The sequence below is a fragment of the Halyomorpha halys genome, unplaced genomic scaffold, assembly GCF_000696795.3.
Source record: "Halyomorpha halys isolate HHAL.00 unplaced genomic scaffold, Hhal_1.1 Scaffold1561.1, whole genome shotgun sequence".
Lineage (NCBI taxonomy): Eukaryota > Metazoa > Arthropoda > Insecta > Hemiptera > Pentatomidae > Halyomorpha > Halyomorpha halys.
The window spans coordinates 94,491-112,392 of NW_027110735.1; the positions used below are offsets into that span (position 1 = coordinate 94,491).

Below are 17,902 nucleotides of genomic sequence, written 5' to 3' on the forward strand. Positions count from 1 at the left end.
TTTTTTATAATACTATTAATTTTTTCTTCTAATATTTACCTATATATTTACATCTAATTCTCTCTCATTATAATAAATAGTAGAATTTTTAAATAAAGAATAAGTATACATAAAAATCCTACATGGTCATGCACAATTACATTACATTAAAATCTTTAAAAAATGGTCAACATACATTCATATAATATAATATAAAATACGAAAAAAAATTCGAAATTTTTTCTACTCTTGTTTTATAAATGATTATGACTTGAAATATTCAAGTTTAATTAAGTTAAGTTATATATAATAATCAAGTTAAAAAACATCAAGATGAAAACACCATATTAAACATCCAACATTTCAAAGTTAAATCTGATGTTTCCTAAGTCTACGTTATCCTCACCTACTGTTTATGCTTTAATAATATTTCATTAATCCATGTAGAATAGATTTCTTCCTTTTTGGAGTTGAAAAACTTAGGCTCCACAAAACCTCTCAATAAATCCAAAATCCTACTTAAGATTGTTTGAAAATTTTGATAGATCAGATATGATGTATATATTGGCTTATATTACAAGCTGTGGGGCGTAGACATGAAGACTGGACCAATTTGTGTTAGTAAATTAGTAAATAAATATTCAAAGTAGATCAATATTAAAATACAGTACTTCAATAGTCTATCAATATTAAAATGCAATATTTCAATAATATATCAACATTTTGACAGAATTTGGGTTATAATTTATAACTGAAACTAAATACTTCTATAAATCTATACATACGTATATAGGTATATAATATAATATCGTATACAGTTAAAATTGATATTATTGTAAAAGTAATAATAATAGATTAATGAGTTCGTATATGCATTGACTCATATGCATTTTGCTATTTAAAAATATGCATGTTAGTATTTAAAAAATATTTAGAGCTAATATTGGTTATATTCATAATTTTTATAAAACTAAAGATTTGTATTATTTGTAAAATGAAAAAAGAAAAATTCATAAGAAAGTAAAATAAGTATTAAACTGGTCAGGGCTCTTAGCCAATTTATTACTTTTAAGTATATAAATACGTTGCTCTTTCCATTAAGTCTTATTATTTGTTTTCCTATCTCTTTTTCTTCTAATCTAAGCAATAATTAACGTACTAAAAACAATCAAACTTTTAGTGTTAGAAACATGGATATGAAGTAAAAGTATACTGTTTAAAGTTCTTAGAATTGAAATTTCTTTAGAAGGCAATAATTTGATATATATAATGAATGCTATTCTAAAAGCTAAAAAAATTAATCCTTATTAATCTCTATTTATAAATAAATACACATAAACAAATATACGATTATTTTGAATCCTTCTTTCTTAACTTAGAAATATTTTTTTAATTATCTAGTTTGTATTACACCTCAAAGGTTCATATCACATACAACTTATAAGGTTTGTAGTTCCACTCCTATCTTATTTCAAAAGAAACGCCTCCGAACTGCCAGTATTACAACAATAATCTGACAATAAGCCATATTTTCCAACAATACCCATATTTCACACTGCACCTCAATACCTTAGGACTAAACCCAGATATTTCAAAAACTCTGGGAGACGATGATAAAACAATAGAATTAGTGTTTCAGCTTCTAAAATCACAACATTTACTGACAAAAATATAACGAACATTGAACGGAAGAAAAAAATAAATAATAAAATAAATAAATAAAATAATAAATAATCAAATTAAAAAATAAATAAAATTAAACGAATATGAGCAAAATTAAATAAAATATAAATAGCGTTGATGACCCATGAAGTTTGGTGCCACTAAACAAAAACCTCAAAGGTTCTAAGAGATGCACAATAAAAATGAACTTTTAAACAACCTCATTTTCAATATTTTTCTAGGACTACCTTTGCTCCAAGAAAGGTAGACGGCACATGGTTCAATGCCACGGACTTTTGTGGGTTGGCAAAAATTATAGCATATACGTTTTATTAAAAAAAAAGTTTCAGTGAGAATAAGTAGTTGATAAATAGGAATTTATTATTACCATATGTAAAGAGGATATACTTGTGAATATTATTTGGAAATACGATTGAAAACCCGTTATCATATTAGTGTAATGCCTTCATTATGAAAGGCATACGATTCTCGCGGCTAATAATACTCAAATCATGATTGTTGTTTACAACATATTAAATCCTTGAGCGATTTTTCTTTTTCGTTTTCTGTACTATTTACACACGATTCATCAAAATCGTTTCAAAAATAAACATTGAGGTTCACGGTTTTACGACTCGTGGGATCGGAAAAATTAAAAATATAATTATTTTTTAAATTAGATTTTCTATCAGAATCACTCAACGAAAATATTTTTTTCCATTTGACATTCCAGAGTTAAGTAGGTTATAGCAACAAATTTGACTTCATCAGTTCATCATCAAACTAAACTTCATCCGTCACAGTTAGAACTAGGAAGTTCTAAGTTCGAAATTCTCAATACTCTTAAAAATGGGGATAGTCAATCGACTCTTGAACACTCTGTATATTGTTAAGGTTTGATATATATGTATTCTAATCGTTACATAAGTTTATAGGCTCGAAGTGGTAGTTCAGTGCAAAGGACCAATAGACCCCTTAATAGTTTTTGTACTGTATGCGTTTTAGTAAAATTTTTATTATTCTACCAAATATTACCCATTTTGGAAATATTTAAGAAAACTATAGAATGTTTATTAATCGAAGTCTTATTTAATTTTTTCAGATTGCGCAGTTCACGTATTCAGCAGCAGCTTTACTGTCGGGGATGGTTAACTAAAACCTCAGTTGTTCCAGTCAGTGTACCAGTTTTTTATGTATCCATATGTTACACCATTGTTTATCGTATCTATTGATAAATAAAAAATCTGATGAAATGTCTTGTTATACATTTTTTTCTCTTTAACAATTCAACCTACATTTCTCAGTCTACTAAAATTGATCTTAAAAATTAATAACACGCTTATGTCGAGTGAAAATATTTTTTTCTGGAAATATTTGCGAATATGTCTTTTGTATCTATAAATTTGAAACAAATATCATTAAAGAATGTAATATATGTGTTTAAATAATAATTTTTCAAGAATGAAATTTTTGTTTCTATTTAAATAAAATCCACAATTGTACTGTATAAGTTATAATGTTTAAAAAAATAATAAGGTAATTAGATTGTATATCTTAAGGCATGGTTGGTTATATAGAATTTTATTTGAAAATTAATAAACTGTAGGGCGAAAAAGAAGCACTCTAGCACATACGTTATAAGCGAAGTATTGGATAACCAGTTATCATGTTGGACAATAGAGATGAATTTACTAAAGATCTAAAATCTTAAATCCTAAATTATGGAGACCTCAAGGCACTTATCCATGAGATCTTAAGGGCCTTATCGTATTATTATTTTTATAAAATAAATTTTTTTTCTCTATCATTCCCAGGTATTAAATGGTGTGTATTGTTCTTTTGGAAATTAGATAAGAGGGTGAACAAAAAATTCGATATTTCTCAGTGTACAGTAAAAATTATTGATTAAAAAAAAATCTGTCAACCAAAATTAAACATCACGAAAGAAGTCGATAAATATGTGTCTAAATAATATTGTTTTTTTTAAGTATGAATTTTTTTTTCTAATTAAACAAAATCTTCAATTGTACTTTTTAAGTCACAATGTTAAAACAAAAGGTAATTAGATTATATATCTTGAGGCTTGGTGATATAGAATTTTATTAAAAAATATTGAAAAAATTGATTAATGGAAGTATGAAAAAGAACAAATCATTCTAGAAGATAGGTTATAACCGAAGTATTGGATTACCGGTTATCAAAATGGAAGATAGATGTGAATTTACCAAAAATCTAAAGTTATATTTTTATAACAAATATTGGTAACTGTCTAACTGGTAACAATAGCTCTATCAGTTGGATGACGGGTTAATGTCGAAATAGAATGTTCATCACTGCAGTTAGAGACTAATAAAATGACTTATAAATTCTAAAATTATTTCTGTATTTAGGGAACGAAACTGTAATGAATTTATAATATAACTTCATAAAATTTCGGTTCAAGAGCCTGCTATCTGACTAATTTGTTTGATTTCCCATTAGCGATAAAATGATAAACAATAAAAAAAAAAAAAATTTAAACTCCCTTCAAAATTTGAGAATTTTTTGAACATGGGTCGAATCTAAATATTAGATTTTTAAAAAAATCCTCCTCCTACTCTTCGTGGCTTTTCTCCTAAATTATGAGGCTGTTTTTTTTTTCTTAATTTAAAGGTCAGGAAACGATGATCCTCGATTTATCATTATTTATTGATATGAAAAGGAATTAATTTAAATAATAAACCATTCTGTAATTATTTCAATATTTTTTCAGTTGTTTTCAATAAAATTAAGTCATTTATAATAATATAAAAAATGTATTTGGAGATAGTATCCTCAAGCAAAGGGAATAGTAATAGGACATTGCTGAGCAATAAAATATCGTTGTAGCCAATTTTCGCAAATATTAACGACACGATACATCATATAATGGCAAATTGCAGTTTGTTGACTTATCTTCAACTGACAGTAATTTCGCAGGAGTGCTAGGCACATTTTCAAAAACCTAAGAATTCCAAAATGAAAACACTGTAAAATTTTTATTTTTCGAGCTCATTTATTCGAAGCTCAAAAAGTTTCTTCAAAAAGGAATAAATATCCCTATTAGGCGTGAATATTAGGAAATATTTTCAGCTGAATTATTTTGCAGGTCAATAATTTGTAACTAACACTCTTTCTGTTTTTTTTTCTTGATATCGACACTTTGTTATACTTATTTGAATATAAAGATCTAATGAGTTATTTTACAACTTTAACCTAATCTAACATAGATACAACAAAATATTAAGGTAATTATACAAGTATACTAAACAGTGCGAGCATAATTAATAGGTATTTTTCCAATTCACTCACTAGTATTTCTCTTCTTTATTTTTATTTTCTAAGCCTAATTTAATTTTTTTTCCTACCCTCCAAATTGAAAAATAAATAATAAATAAATACAAAATATGCAAGTTAAAGTTTCCTTCCTTTTTCTACACCTGGGAACGCTAAGGGTGCAGGCATGTACTGTGTGTGCTGAAAAGATGGCGCTGTGTGCGCATTTAAACTATGTTGAGCGGGAGGGTCCGCTTTGCTGGACCTAATTTAATATTTTTTTCTCAACCTCATATTAGTCGGGTATTTCATATGATATTTCAACAAAACACAAACGTGAATTAATTTTATTGTGTTTAAACAAGATAGTCACATATTTATAATATTTAACTCATCAATGCCCATTCTTGAAGTATGATGTTAATACTTCCATTCCAGACATAAAAACAGCGGTTGAAGTGAACTTACAAATTTGAATCTGCTAATGAACACAAAGACAATATCGAAAATTCGTTTTTGAAAAACAACATTATGTAAGTTTAAAAAAAATATAATAAACGCTTTTATCTATCCTAGAAAATGTGTCACAAATAAAAATGTGTTTAAAATAAATATAAAAATAAAAAATAGAAATGTTGATAACAGTTTTCCATTAAGTAACCCATTTCGCTCAATCTCTCCGCTCACGCCAACTGTTGCGTTTGAAAACATTTACAAGATTCTCATAACAATATGTGGTTTTCTATAAAAAAAAAATCTAAAGCATGGGAAGTTGAACATTATAAAAAGATAAACAAAAATTTCTCACTACAACTAAGAATCTTTAAATATACAAAATGATGTTCTACTAGCTATAGCCGGAAAAGATGCAATCTATTCCCACCCAGAAAGAAATAGACTCTCCCCTCCAAGTAAAAGGAGTTACAGTTCATTCCTACACAACTTTTGAGCAGTTTGTAATATTTATTTGAAGATTAACATCATAGGGATAGAACACCTTCCCCAAATCCAAAGACAGCTGACAAAGCTAGTTTTGTGCACCGGCGATTTCAATGCACACAACCCATTATGGGGTTTCCAAAATACCAATTCCAGAGGTCCAATGCTAGAAAATTTCTTAAATTTAACCGATGTTCTGTAACTAAATTCTAGTGAACTGACGGTTTCTTTTCATATTCTATATGCAGTAGTTCACGGAACGATGCTATAGATTGGACAGTTCTACCATGATCATATGGCAGTGACAATTTTCTAATCCATCTAATGCTTAGGAGTGCCAATTGCATTAATCACACTGTACCCAGATGAATTTTAGAAAAAAAATAGATTGGTCTCTTTTCACTTCGTTAACTGATCGACCTAAAAATCTTCCAAATAACTAAACTATCGATGATAGGTACCAAGCTATAACTGAGGTTTTGCAAATAGCTGAAGAGACTTCAATCCCGCAATGTAAGGGCTGCCACAAAAGGCTACCATACCTCTAGTTCAACAGCGATTGTAAATAAGAATTTCAACTCCGTAGAAGGAATTTTAAGAAACAAAGAATATTTGTAAAGAAAAAGAATGTTATATAAGAATCTGATGAATCTCATATAATATCAAAAATAAAAAAATATCTATATTTGTATAAAAAAAAACAACACATTTTTATTCCCCTTCATTGTGGTTGGTCAGTTGACTCTTAACTGTACATAGTTTTCATTAAAGTAATCAAAAATTTGGGTAAATTAACAGTTCTCTTTTAACCTCCTGAACTATGGGGAAGAAAGCAAAAAATTAAAATTATTATATTTGACTCTGTGAGAATTTAGGAATCCAAAAACGGGAAATGTCTTTATTATAATAGTCAAGAAATATCACATATATTACTAGGACCGATCACTTAATTTAAATTACTTACTTAAGTATACCTTAAGTAATATTAACTTTTGCCCACGGGTGTTAATGTGTCATATAACTATTTCGTAATAAACATTTTTTTCTTATTATTATACTAGAAATTATCATTTGTCACTGTTATGGTGGATAGGGGTTTAAAAGGAACCTTTACCAGCCTTACCTTGCCCTTGAGAAATGAAAGTTTTAATCTGGGATGCCCAACAGTTTAATTTTTCTTTGAGTTTTTCAAATTGAATTTTAATATTCTCTGGTATGTTCTTCGTTATTTTGGTAAATGATATAACTGAGAAAGAAACTAAAATAGATTAAGTGAAGAGAGAGGTAGAGAAAATGAAATGAAATGAAAAATAGTTTTTTATTCTGGGACTAGGTCCCATAAGAACAATTACAAAGGCAATTTTAATTTTATAATAGCATTTATTGTCCATAAAACAGAGTGGCCACACTTAATTATAACATATGCAGAGAGAAAAAAAATAGATCAATTAAAAAACTAACTGGCTAAATAAAAACAAAACAAAAAGTTAATTACAAAATATCTGTACCATTATAATAATGGGTTAGATTAGTGAAGAAAAAGCTAGTTAAATAGAGGGAATAGAGTTCCAGAGATATACAGCTCGGGTAAAAAACGAAACGATTTATCAAACGCAGAAGTTCGGTGAGGTTGAGGGTATATGTCAGATAAACGGAACCTGGTAGTACGGGATTGGATAGAGAATTTGAATTGCAGGTTTTCTAGGATATAGGAGGGACGTTGAGTACTAATTGCTTGGAATAAAAAGGAAACTAGAAAATACTGGCATCGGAAGGATGGATAGAGCCACTTCAGCTCGGGGTAATACTGGGTTATATGCGTTTCTCTGGTGATCCCGAAAATAAATCGTATTGCGCAATTCATAAGACGTTTAAGTTTAGATTCGAGATTACGCGAGAATCCACCTTATATCAGGCAGCCATAGTCAAAGTGGGGAAAACAAGAGAGGAAAGGTTTTAAATGGAGGAGATAACGGATTGTATTGAATTGCTTAAATGTAGCTATGGTTCGATGGGAAATTGTGGCGATGTGTGGTTTCCAGGATAAAGTTAGGAAGTAATGATTGATCTCTTCAGTAATGCGGAAATGGCGCACCTGGTGCTGGACAAGTTGTCGGAAGCAGTGCTGGCAGTGATTGTGGTTCCAATTCTATGGAGTTCCAGAGCGTATCTCTTCAGATTCAGGCAGAGAATTCGACAATGCCATGATTCGAACAGAAATGAAGGTCCTGGACATAACATGGCGTCTCAACACGTAACAGGGCACCCCAAGAGCAGAGGAAGCATACAGCGGCTTCATAGCACGTTGAGTAACCACCTTCACTTATATCAGATCGACAAAAGATTGGAACCGGATGAAGCAATGCCTAAGGCTATAGCGGCATATAATCATTCCGTACTCACTGTTACGCGGTTTTCACCATTCTTTGGGCTTCGAGGACACCTGCGGGACTATAAGGGCACGGCAGTGGACGGTGAGAAGATACACAACAACTATATCGCTCGAAGAAAGTTATGGGAGAAGGCATGAGGAAGAGTGAAAAAGTAAAAAACCAGGAAGGTGGCGCGGGAGAATTTAAAGAACAGGGTGGGAGCGATCAAAATCGGGACGATCGTATTCAGAAAGTTGGGGTCCAACTGGAGTAAGGAGATACGAGGGTCCATTCAGGGTAAAAATTATTAGAGAACACAACATTGTCACTGTAGAAAGTATCAAAGAACCTAAAAAGTGGATAACTGTCCATATTGAAGAGTTAAAACTTCCAATGACAACATAATAACTGGAGTGTTCTCATATTGCCAACCACCACCAGATTATATTACAGAAAAATTTGTTATATATCATATTTATTGTTTTTGACTTTTGTAAATATTGTTTTTGTTTTTAGCTTATTTATGTATTGTATGAAGAGTTGTTCTATTTTATTCTTAGGTTTAAATTATGTATTTACTTAATTATGTATGCATTTACTTCGGAGAGCATGTTAGTTTTTAGTATGATATGTGTACAGGATTTTATTTTTATTGTTTTTGTTTTCTATGTTATTATATTAAATAGTATTAGTTTACGAGAATTGTTCATAAACCGGTGGGGGGGAGTTACGGTCAGCCGTACCTTTAAACCTTTAACTGAAGCCGAAACCCGGAAACTTTAGATACCGGAGTAATTTTTATTTTCAAGAAAAAATGTAATTGTTGTTTTCTTATCTTCCATTTTTTCTTCTTCTTCTTCTTCTCTCATTTTTTTAATAATGGCTGCAAATGGGATCGTCTGACAAGCGGTCTTAAATCTGGAAGCTTTTATTCAAAATGGGGTCGAGAACCCACCTCCCATGGCGGTGAATCCTCCACTCCCGGAGCTTGTTTCACTGCCAGAAGTCTCACTAGCAGAAGCCAACGCCTCAACACTGGAGTGGATAAAAGTACGTACGGCAACAGCCCAAGACTTAAGGAAGGCCGTTTCTGACCTCGAATGGTTTAACGGAGGGACGAGAGAACTAAGCCACTGCATAAAAGGGTGTGACCGACATATAAGCCGAATTGAAGTCTATCGAAAATCTACTCGATAGTGAAGATGCAGAGGCATTAAAAGCTGCGGTGGTCTGCAGAGTAAAAAGGAGCATCCTCAATCAGATTCAGGCGGACGAACAGACCGCTTGGAGAGCTATTAAGGAAAGATTAAAGAAGGCGTTTAGAGGAGGATATATTTATGATGATCAGAGAGACTAAAAACCAAAACAGTCAAGTGGGCAGTATGCCGCGGAACTCCTGGCATGCTACAACAGGATCGCAGATAAACTCAGCGAGATGATGGAGACAACCCAAGTACAGGGTCAGATGCAATTCCTATCCATATTACTGAAGATTCAATTGGAAAAAGAGCTGGGGAAGAAGGAAGGATTTCCAAGAGAGCGCTCGTTTGTGGACGCAAGCGCTAGAGAGGTGGAGGAACCAGGATGGACCAGAGTCATTTTCAGTCAGAGACCAACGTCCACCAATTAATCCACCAATATGGCGGAGGAGAGAATATCACGACAAACTCAAGGAAAAGACGGAACCATTGAGAGAAGATCAAGTCAGGAAAAAAGAAGAAGTATCGACCACCGAGAAGACCGCAAGTGCCATGGGTGGGGCAAAGCTTGGCAACTGGTAGCACAATGTCCCCGCACCCCTTGTTTTGAATGTGGGACAGAAGGACATATTTCCTGACCGTGTCCATAGGAGGAGGCAAAATAAGCCTGAACCGAAGGAAGTCAATGCACAAAGATTACAGAGGAGAATCTCTCAAAGGATGAATGGATCCGCGAATAAAGCTACCGATTTGTCTGAGATCTCTGAGACAGAAGCCGAGAGAGGAGACACTGAGCGAGAGGACGGTCAAGGCAAGAGATGAACTTGAAGGCGAACAGGAGAAGCAGCTAGAACACGAAGAGAGTTCTAAGGAGTGTTCGTACAGAGGGGGGACCGCACGTTTAAGAACCACCATGTGAGAAGAGAGCACGGCCGTTTGCCTCTATTACCAGCGAACAGGAACACTGGTAGCTCTAACATTATTGTCTGTCGAGAGGCCCTTGAGATATTGAGTGGCGGAGAAAGGGAACTACAGGTCAAAGTATCTAACTGTCAGATGATCACTCTGGGTGGTCCCAGAATTGAAGGGGAAGCAGAAATGGAATTAGACAAGTGGGGGGCTGAGGGGAAGAAGATAGTCCATGTAATGGGGAAAATGCCTCGACATCACCACATGATTATTGCCTGTGATCTATTGGAAAAGATAGGAGCAAAGATAAGAAACAGTTGGGGTCAGTGGGATATTAGAATTGGAGGGAATACGGCTGTCAGAAACTCATGGGCGACGGAAAAGCGAGAGCAGGTGCCATTACTCAGTTGGAAGAACAAAATACTGACCGAGTATGACGATATTTTTTTCTAGTTTGACTTGCTTAGACTTGCTAGTTTTCATTAGATCAGAAAAGGACCACGTGGACCCTTTAGGGAGTGTGTTCCGGCGAATAAGAGAATTTTGACTCAAGCTAGCTCGAGAAAATCTATGATAGGGCAAGACCAGATTAATTTTTTGGGACATACTGTCTCCAAGGAAGGGTTGGGACCAGACATTCAGGAGGTGTCGCCCCTACAGAAAATGGCAGTACCAACAGACGTAAAAGGAATACGGCGATTGCTAAGGGTGTTAAATTATTACAGAAGGTTTGTTCCGGACATGGCGGAGTATCTTGTGCCCCTCAACAATTTGTTAAACAAAGGAGCACGATAGTAGTCACGCCACACATGAGTCATAACGTCAGAAAATGCATTGAGCAGCTACAATGGGAACCAGATCTTGCATTCACTGATTTCGAAAAAGCATTTACGCTCACAACAGATGCAAGTTAGTATGCTTTCGGGGCGGTGTTGGGACAGGAGACTGAAGAAGGAGAGTGTCCTGTAGCATACGCTAGTCCGCGTCTTACGGAGACGGAAAATAGATACAGCGCAATGGAGCGAGAACTCTTGGAAATAATATGGGCCTTCGATCACATTAGATCATATGTGTTCGGCAGAAGATTCGAGGTATATACTGACCACAGACCACTCCAGTTGGTGGGAAAACTGAAGGAATCTTCAGCCAGGATAACTTGATGGAAGGAGCTCCTAGTGCATTATAACATAGAGGTTATATAGAAAACCGACAAAGGAAATATGGTGGCCGATTGGTAGTCTCAAGCCATAACTACGCTGTGGAAGAAGAAAATGGGGAACCGTCCGGTGTCATGAGGGAATGGGAGAGGAAGATCTATATGAAGCGGAAGAAGATGATAGGGAAGAATCTTCGAATAACGAGAGTTTGGTTGTAGAAAGACCAGGGGACATAGAGGAAATGGAGGAAATAATTAATGACAAGAAGAGACTAATTATTTGGAAGACGAAAACCACCGGAATGACATAGTGAGTACGGAAGAAGTAAAATAACGACGATCTGGTCGTAACCAGACGTGAAGAATGGCCAGATCTGTAGAATGTTGAATAATGCTTTGAAGCCGGGAGAAAAGTATCACCTGTACGTTGGCTACGAAACCGTTTGAGAGAAGATCAAGCGGCTATGGCGTGATGAACAGATTGGAATGGACAGGACATTCATCCGTTGCAAACTGATGGTGGAAACTCTTCTAGAAGACGAACAACAACGAAGCCACCTTAGCGTATCATCAGGGTAATACAAATCACCGGGGAATCCACGAGACTATGCAAGCGTTAAAGTGAAGATACTTTTGGTGGGGAATGAGGAAGACTATATCTGAGGTTGTAGGCAGCTGCAAGATTTGTCTACGCACTAAGTGCAACACACATCTGCCTGAAGGAAGACAGAAGAAGATGCACCACCCAAAGATTTACAAATTGACACATTTACATGGAAGGGGTACCATGGTTGACCTCTGCAGTAAGGTGGGTGCGCCATTGCCAAGTGCAGGATAGGTCTTCGGAAGCAGTATTGGCAGCTCTCCGCTTGTGATTTCAGTTCTACGGAGTTCCTGAACGCATCTCATCGTTGAGTGCATCCATCGATAGTGGAAGAGAATTTGACAACTCTTTGATATGAAAGGAAATGAAGGACTTAGATGTAATATGGCATCTCAACACACCAGGTCACCCCAAAAGTAGAGGCGTAGAGTGGCTTCACGGAACGCTGAGCGATCACCTTCGATTGCACCAGATAGACCATTGACTAGAACCGAACGTGGCAATGCCAAAGGCAATTGCGGCATTCAATCATTCGGTGCACACTGTTACGGGGTTTTCGCCGTTTGAGATCCTTTCCGGGCCTTGTGGAATCCGGCGAAACAGGAGTTCAGCGGCATATTGCCCACTAGACTGTTTCGATTTCTTTGTCTCTCGGATCATCATGAATATGTCTTCCTCTGGGGCCCACCGTCCTCCTCCAAATGCCTTCTTTAATCTTTCCTTGATAACTCTCCAAGGGGTCTCTTTGTCAGCCTGAATCTGATTTTGGACGCTTCCTCTTCACTCTGCAGACGACTGATGCTTTTAAAGCATCCGCAGGGCAAGCCCCGGGGGTGTAGGAGTCACCTCCACGGGAGGTGGGTTCTGAACCCCGTTTTGATTTAAAGCTTCCAGGTTCATGACCGTTTGTGTGACGAAGCTGTTGGCAGCCATAATTAAAAGAAAAATGAGAGAATAGAAAAAAAAAATTGAAAGCTGAGAAAATAAAAAAAATCTTCTTTAAAGTAAATATTACTTTGGTATTTAAAGTCTGTACTGTACATACTGGCTTTATTGGGTTCGATACATCTATTTATATACATTCGACCAGCTGATCTTCTCAGACAGCTGACAACGAAGTAACAGCTGAGTCAGACCGTAACTTATATATATTTATAAGTTAAACATTTGTGAGCACAAAGAATGAAAAAGAGAAAAGGGATATTGAAATGACCAACTCGCTTGTTATTTAAAGACTGCTTTTTATTGTATTCTGTACCTCCATATATCCATCTTCGATCAGCTGATCTACTCGATCACCTGACATTGAAATAACAGCTGAATAAGGATGTAACCCCCTCCACCAGTTTACGAACAATCCTCGTAAACTTCAACTATACAATAAATTAATATAAAATACAACAACAATAAAGTATATACAATAAACAAAACAAAAGATTTGACACTCCTCATAAACACCATTACAAACTATAAGTAAGGCAAAAAAAAATCATGAATTTATACAATTAAAAAAATTGTATACATAATTTATTCAGTACATCGCCATAATCACAGATAAATTAAACAAAACTTAAATCACCACTTAAGAAAACATAACACAACAGATAAATTGAGATTATGACACTCCGGATTACTCTTGCGCAGGTGTTTCGGTTAGTGGGACTTAAAGTTGTTCTATATGAACTGTCCTGCGCTTTTTGGGTTTTCTAATACTCTCAATAGTTACAACATTATGTTCTCTTATTATTATCGCTCTGAATGTTCCCTCGTATCGCTGTATCTCCTAACCCTTGTTCGATCCCAACTCTCTCTATACAATTGTCCCGATTTTTATCGTTCCCTTCCTATCCGTGAGGTTTAAATTCTTCCGAGCTACTCTTCTGTTTTTTCCCTCTCCAATTTTCCCATAGCTTTTTCCTAATGATATGATGTGTTTCTTATCTCGTCACCGTCCGCTGCAGTGCCATTATAGTCCCACCGGATTCCACAAGGCCCGGAAAGGATCTCAAACGGCGAAAACCCCGTAACAGTGTGCACCGAATGATTGTATGCCGCAATTGCCTTTGGCATAGCCACGTCCGGTTCCAGTCCTTGGTCTATCTGGTACAATCGAAGGTGATCGCTCAGCGCTCCGTGAAGCCATGATTTGAATATAATTTTCTTACTTTAACCAACACCTATTCCTTCCCTCGGACAAAATCAAGTTATCGTCTCAATGTAAACAGCATAAATAGCTCTAATTTTAAAATTGCATTGTAATTAGAATACCTGTTTTTTAAAATATATCTTATAAAAAGGCCCTATATCACTTTTGAAATATTAGCTTAAAACGGGAAGAGGAGACTTTAAAATAGTTTAATCGAGCAATATTTAAAAAACGCCTGAAATTGAAAAACGGCATCACGTTTCGGGACACGTGTTAGTACGTCACCTCATTATTACCTTATTTTTAAGAACGTTTAAAACGTCAATTTATGTTTTTTTATTCATTTTTTGTTTTTATTTATGTATATGCTTATCAAAGTCATTTGTATATAATTTTCTTTTCATTTATATTTACATTATTTTAACCCTAACTTAATTTACTTTTTTGTATCTTATTATCCTACAATGTCAAAATACTTGTAGCGCTGATGAAGCTCTACAATGTGGGGTGAAACGGTGATTTCCTTTTGACCCCACACCTGACCATCTTCTTCATGATCATATTTCGTGTGGGAGAATATTCAGTTGTCAAAAAATTGCCAAAATAAGAGCTTGTATCGACGTACCTATGGAAACGGGTTCATTTTTCCTGGTTTTTAAAATAGCTTGAAAATTATTTATCTTCCGGAACATTTGAAATACTCGTTTGGAAAGTAAAAAAAAAATAAAATAAAAAATTATCTAATATTATGGAAATAAATACTTTGGTTTTTTCGTTTTCCAAGTTTTTATAACCTAAACAACTACCTACTTTTTTTATTTCTCAACTGTTTGTACAACCATTAACTATCTATCATATACTATATCCAAATTGATTACTTTATATATACTTATCATTGTTTCCTTTATATTATAACTATGTTTAATTCTTCTTCTTGTTCATTTGTATATAATTTTCTTTTCACTTATATTTACATAATTTTAATCCTACCTTAATTTACATTTTGTATCTTATCATCCTATAATCTCAAAATATTTTTAGTTCTATTATATACTTTTGATGATAGCCCTGATATCTCTCGTTGTCTTCTTATAGTACAGCCTTATTCAGAAAACTTTTGTCATTTGCACAAGATCCTTCTGGAATTATCTCCGCATACTACTTTGCCAACGTGCCGTTCTATACTTTAAACAAAACAATGTAAACAGCATGTATAGCTCTTACTTTAATCGCGGTAATAAAATTGTAATTTAAATACCTCGTTTTTAATCAATTTATTTGACAGGCAAATGATCATAAAATATCTAATTAGTCTGAGGGGGCTTTCGTCCCAAAATAAATTTATTCTTTCACCCCATATCATTTCATTGAGGAAAGTAGCCTGAATTAAAAAATCAGATTTTTTTTATTTTGTGTTCATATACTGATCAATTACTTAAGCCATTAGTTCAAATAATAGAAATATGTGGTCATTCATCATGCTTCATCTGGTGACATGAGAGTTTCTTTATGAAATTATAAGTTTATAATAAGAAAAAGGTAAAATAAGATGTTACTATGTGTCCGTTTATGTTTATAATTGCCATAAAATAAATTAAGCAATTGCCAAAGTCTCCCTGTAAAACATTCAAATTTACATAAAACATTTAAGCTTTTACAGGATGGAATGTTTTTCCCCAACATGCAATATGGATCTACCTCAAGGAAAACGACAATTAATTAACTTCCTATAAGCTTACGTCATTCCACTAGTGAATAATTACCATTCTCATCTTTTGAGTAATTGGAACATTAATAAGATAATACTTCCATTAAGGGTAGTTTTTATAAAGAATAAACAATGGCAGACCATCAGTAGGGAAGTGAGAGTCGAAGAAGATGGGCTACGAGATCAAGGACTCAGATGTTATCGACGGCCTCAGTATCAGGTTCCTCAAATTCTTCGGGTTGTGGAAATCCCTTAACGATTACAGAACAAGGGGAAAGAAAAGCATGATTATCAATATCCAAGTATTTGGGTCGCTAATAATAACAATTCCATATTTTGTTTTTCAAGTGCAAAGTTTCTTCAAGGTACAATTCGACTTACAGAAGATCACGTTTGTGAATTTTGACGCTCTGCCTGCATTGCAGAATTGCTGCAGGGTGCTTATCTTTTGGTTTCAATTGGACAGGATTTGCAGGCTATACGACATGATAAGTAAAGATTTTATCAATATACCTGAAGATATGAAAGACCAAATTAGAGATTTATATATTCGGACGAACAGAGCTTTCAATGTAACTTGCTTTGTGGTATTTATTTGTAATGGAGGTATACAATTAATTTATATAATGTTTCCGAAAGTACCTATAGAATATCTCCAACACCACATCGGTAGTGTCTCTGCGGTGAAAACGGGCAAAAAGAAGATATTGAGCGGTTGGTACCCCTGCCCTATGGACGAATATCCATATTATGAGCTTATATATGCTTATGAAACATTTGGTTTGTCATGGTCTTCAACACTGGTCAGTTTGTATTTCTGTGTGTTTTATCAAGTTTTGATGTGTCTTTATGCACAATTTGCTGTATTTGGAGCTCGTTTATCCAATTTAAAGTTAAGACTTTGGACAAAGTAAGAAGCATAAAAATATTATTCAAAACAATCTTTATGAAGAACTATATGAATGCCTTCAAGATCATCAAAAACTGTTAAGGTAACATATTTTCCATTATTTAAAGTTAATTGGAAGCAAATATTTTCAATTCATAAATTTTACACTGCAGGTACACCGATGAGCTTAGGAAGCTTTACAACCCTCTGGTCACTATCACGCTTGGAATTGGAATTCTTGGTTTATCTATGGGAGCTGTTCAAATTATACTTGTAAGTCTAATCAAATTTATGATTTAGGAATAAATTACTAGAACTATATATATCTTCCTTATTTCATTAGGGAAAAAGATGTGAAATCAGCTTTTTATTTCAACTCATCCAAATGCTGTCCTCTCAATTTTTAGAAGTATCCTTGTTCTGTTTTGGGTCTTCATGCATTGAGACGATGGTAAGTATCCTATTAAAATTAATACAAAGCCTCTAAAACTCAAATTTATCTATTCGTTACATTTTATTAATCAAAATTCCATTAAATATAATATGAGGAAAAACTAAGCCTATTTGAGCCCATATATGCAACAAGGAACTAACTAACATTTATAGGGAGTTTTATTATATATATCATATAAGCAAAGATCTGGAAAAAGTAACTTTTGAAAATTATCAAAAATTTATCTCATAATTTAGTTACTTCATGTTTTGAAAATGTAAATTAACTCCGTTTTGTCATGTACAGGTTTTTCTCAAAATTGTGATATTTAATAGTTGTTTTGTAGCCAAATATCTGGAAAATCGTCTAAAGCTTCAAGAAAATCTTACAAATTCAGTTTGACCAACTCAAGTTTCTGATTTGTGAAATTTATAAAAAATTATATTAAACAAACTTAAAACATGAGAGCCTCGTTTTTAATTTTAGTATTGTATAAAAAGACAGCCTGAACCCTTGATCTTCATTGAATTCTTTAACTTTACCAGCCTCAAAGCCTATAAAGTCTACCAATACACACACACACACACACACATATATATATATATATATATA

At 33.9% G+C, this 17,902-nt stretch overlaps 2 protein-coding genes across 2 annotated transcripts in view; both read left to right on the top strand.

The window, feature by feature from the left end:
* LOC106690052 (odorant receptor 4) overlaps window positions 1-2,961 on the top strand; it is an 8,781-nt gene extending 5,820 nt beyond the window's left edge. The window contains exon 5 of the mRNA XM_014435318.3: window positions 2,744-2,961. Within this exon, the coding sequence (XP_014290804.1) occupies window positions 2,744-2,797 (54 nt within the window). The 3' untranslated portion in view covers window positions 2,798-2,961. The remainder of the gene's footprint in view (window positions 1-2,743) is intronic.
* Window positions 1-17,902, top strand: part of LOC106690053 (odorant receptor 10-like) — a 55,318-nt gene that overhangs the window by 32,124 nt on the left and 5,292 nt on the right. The window lies entirely within an intron of this gene.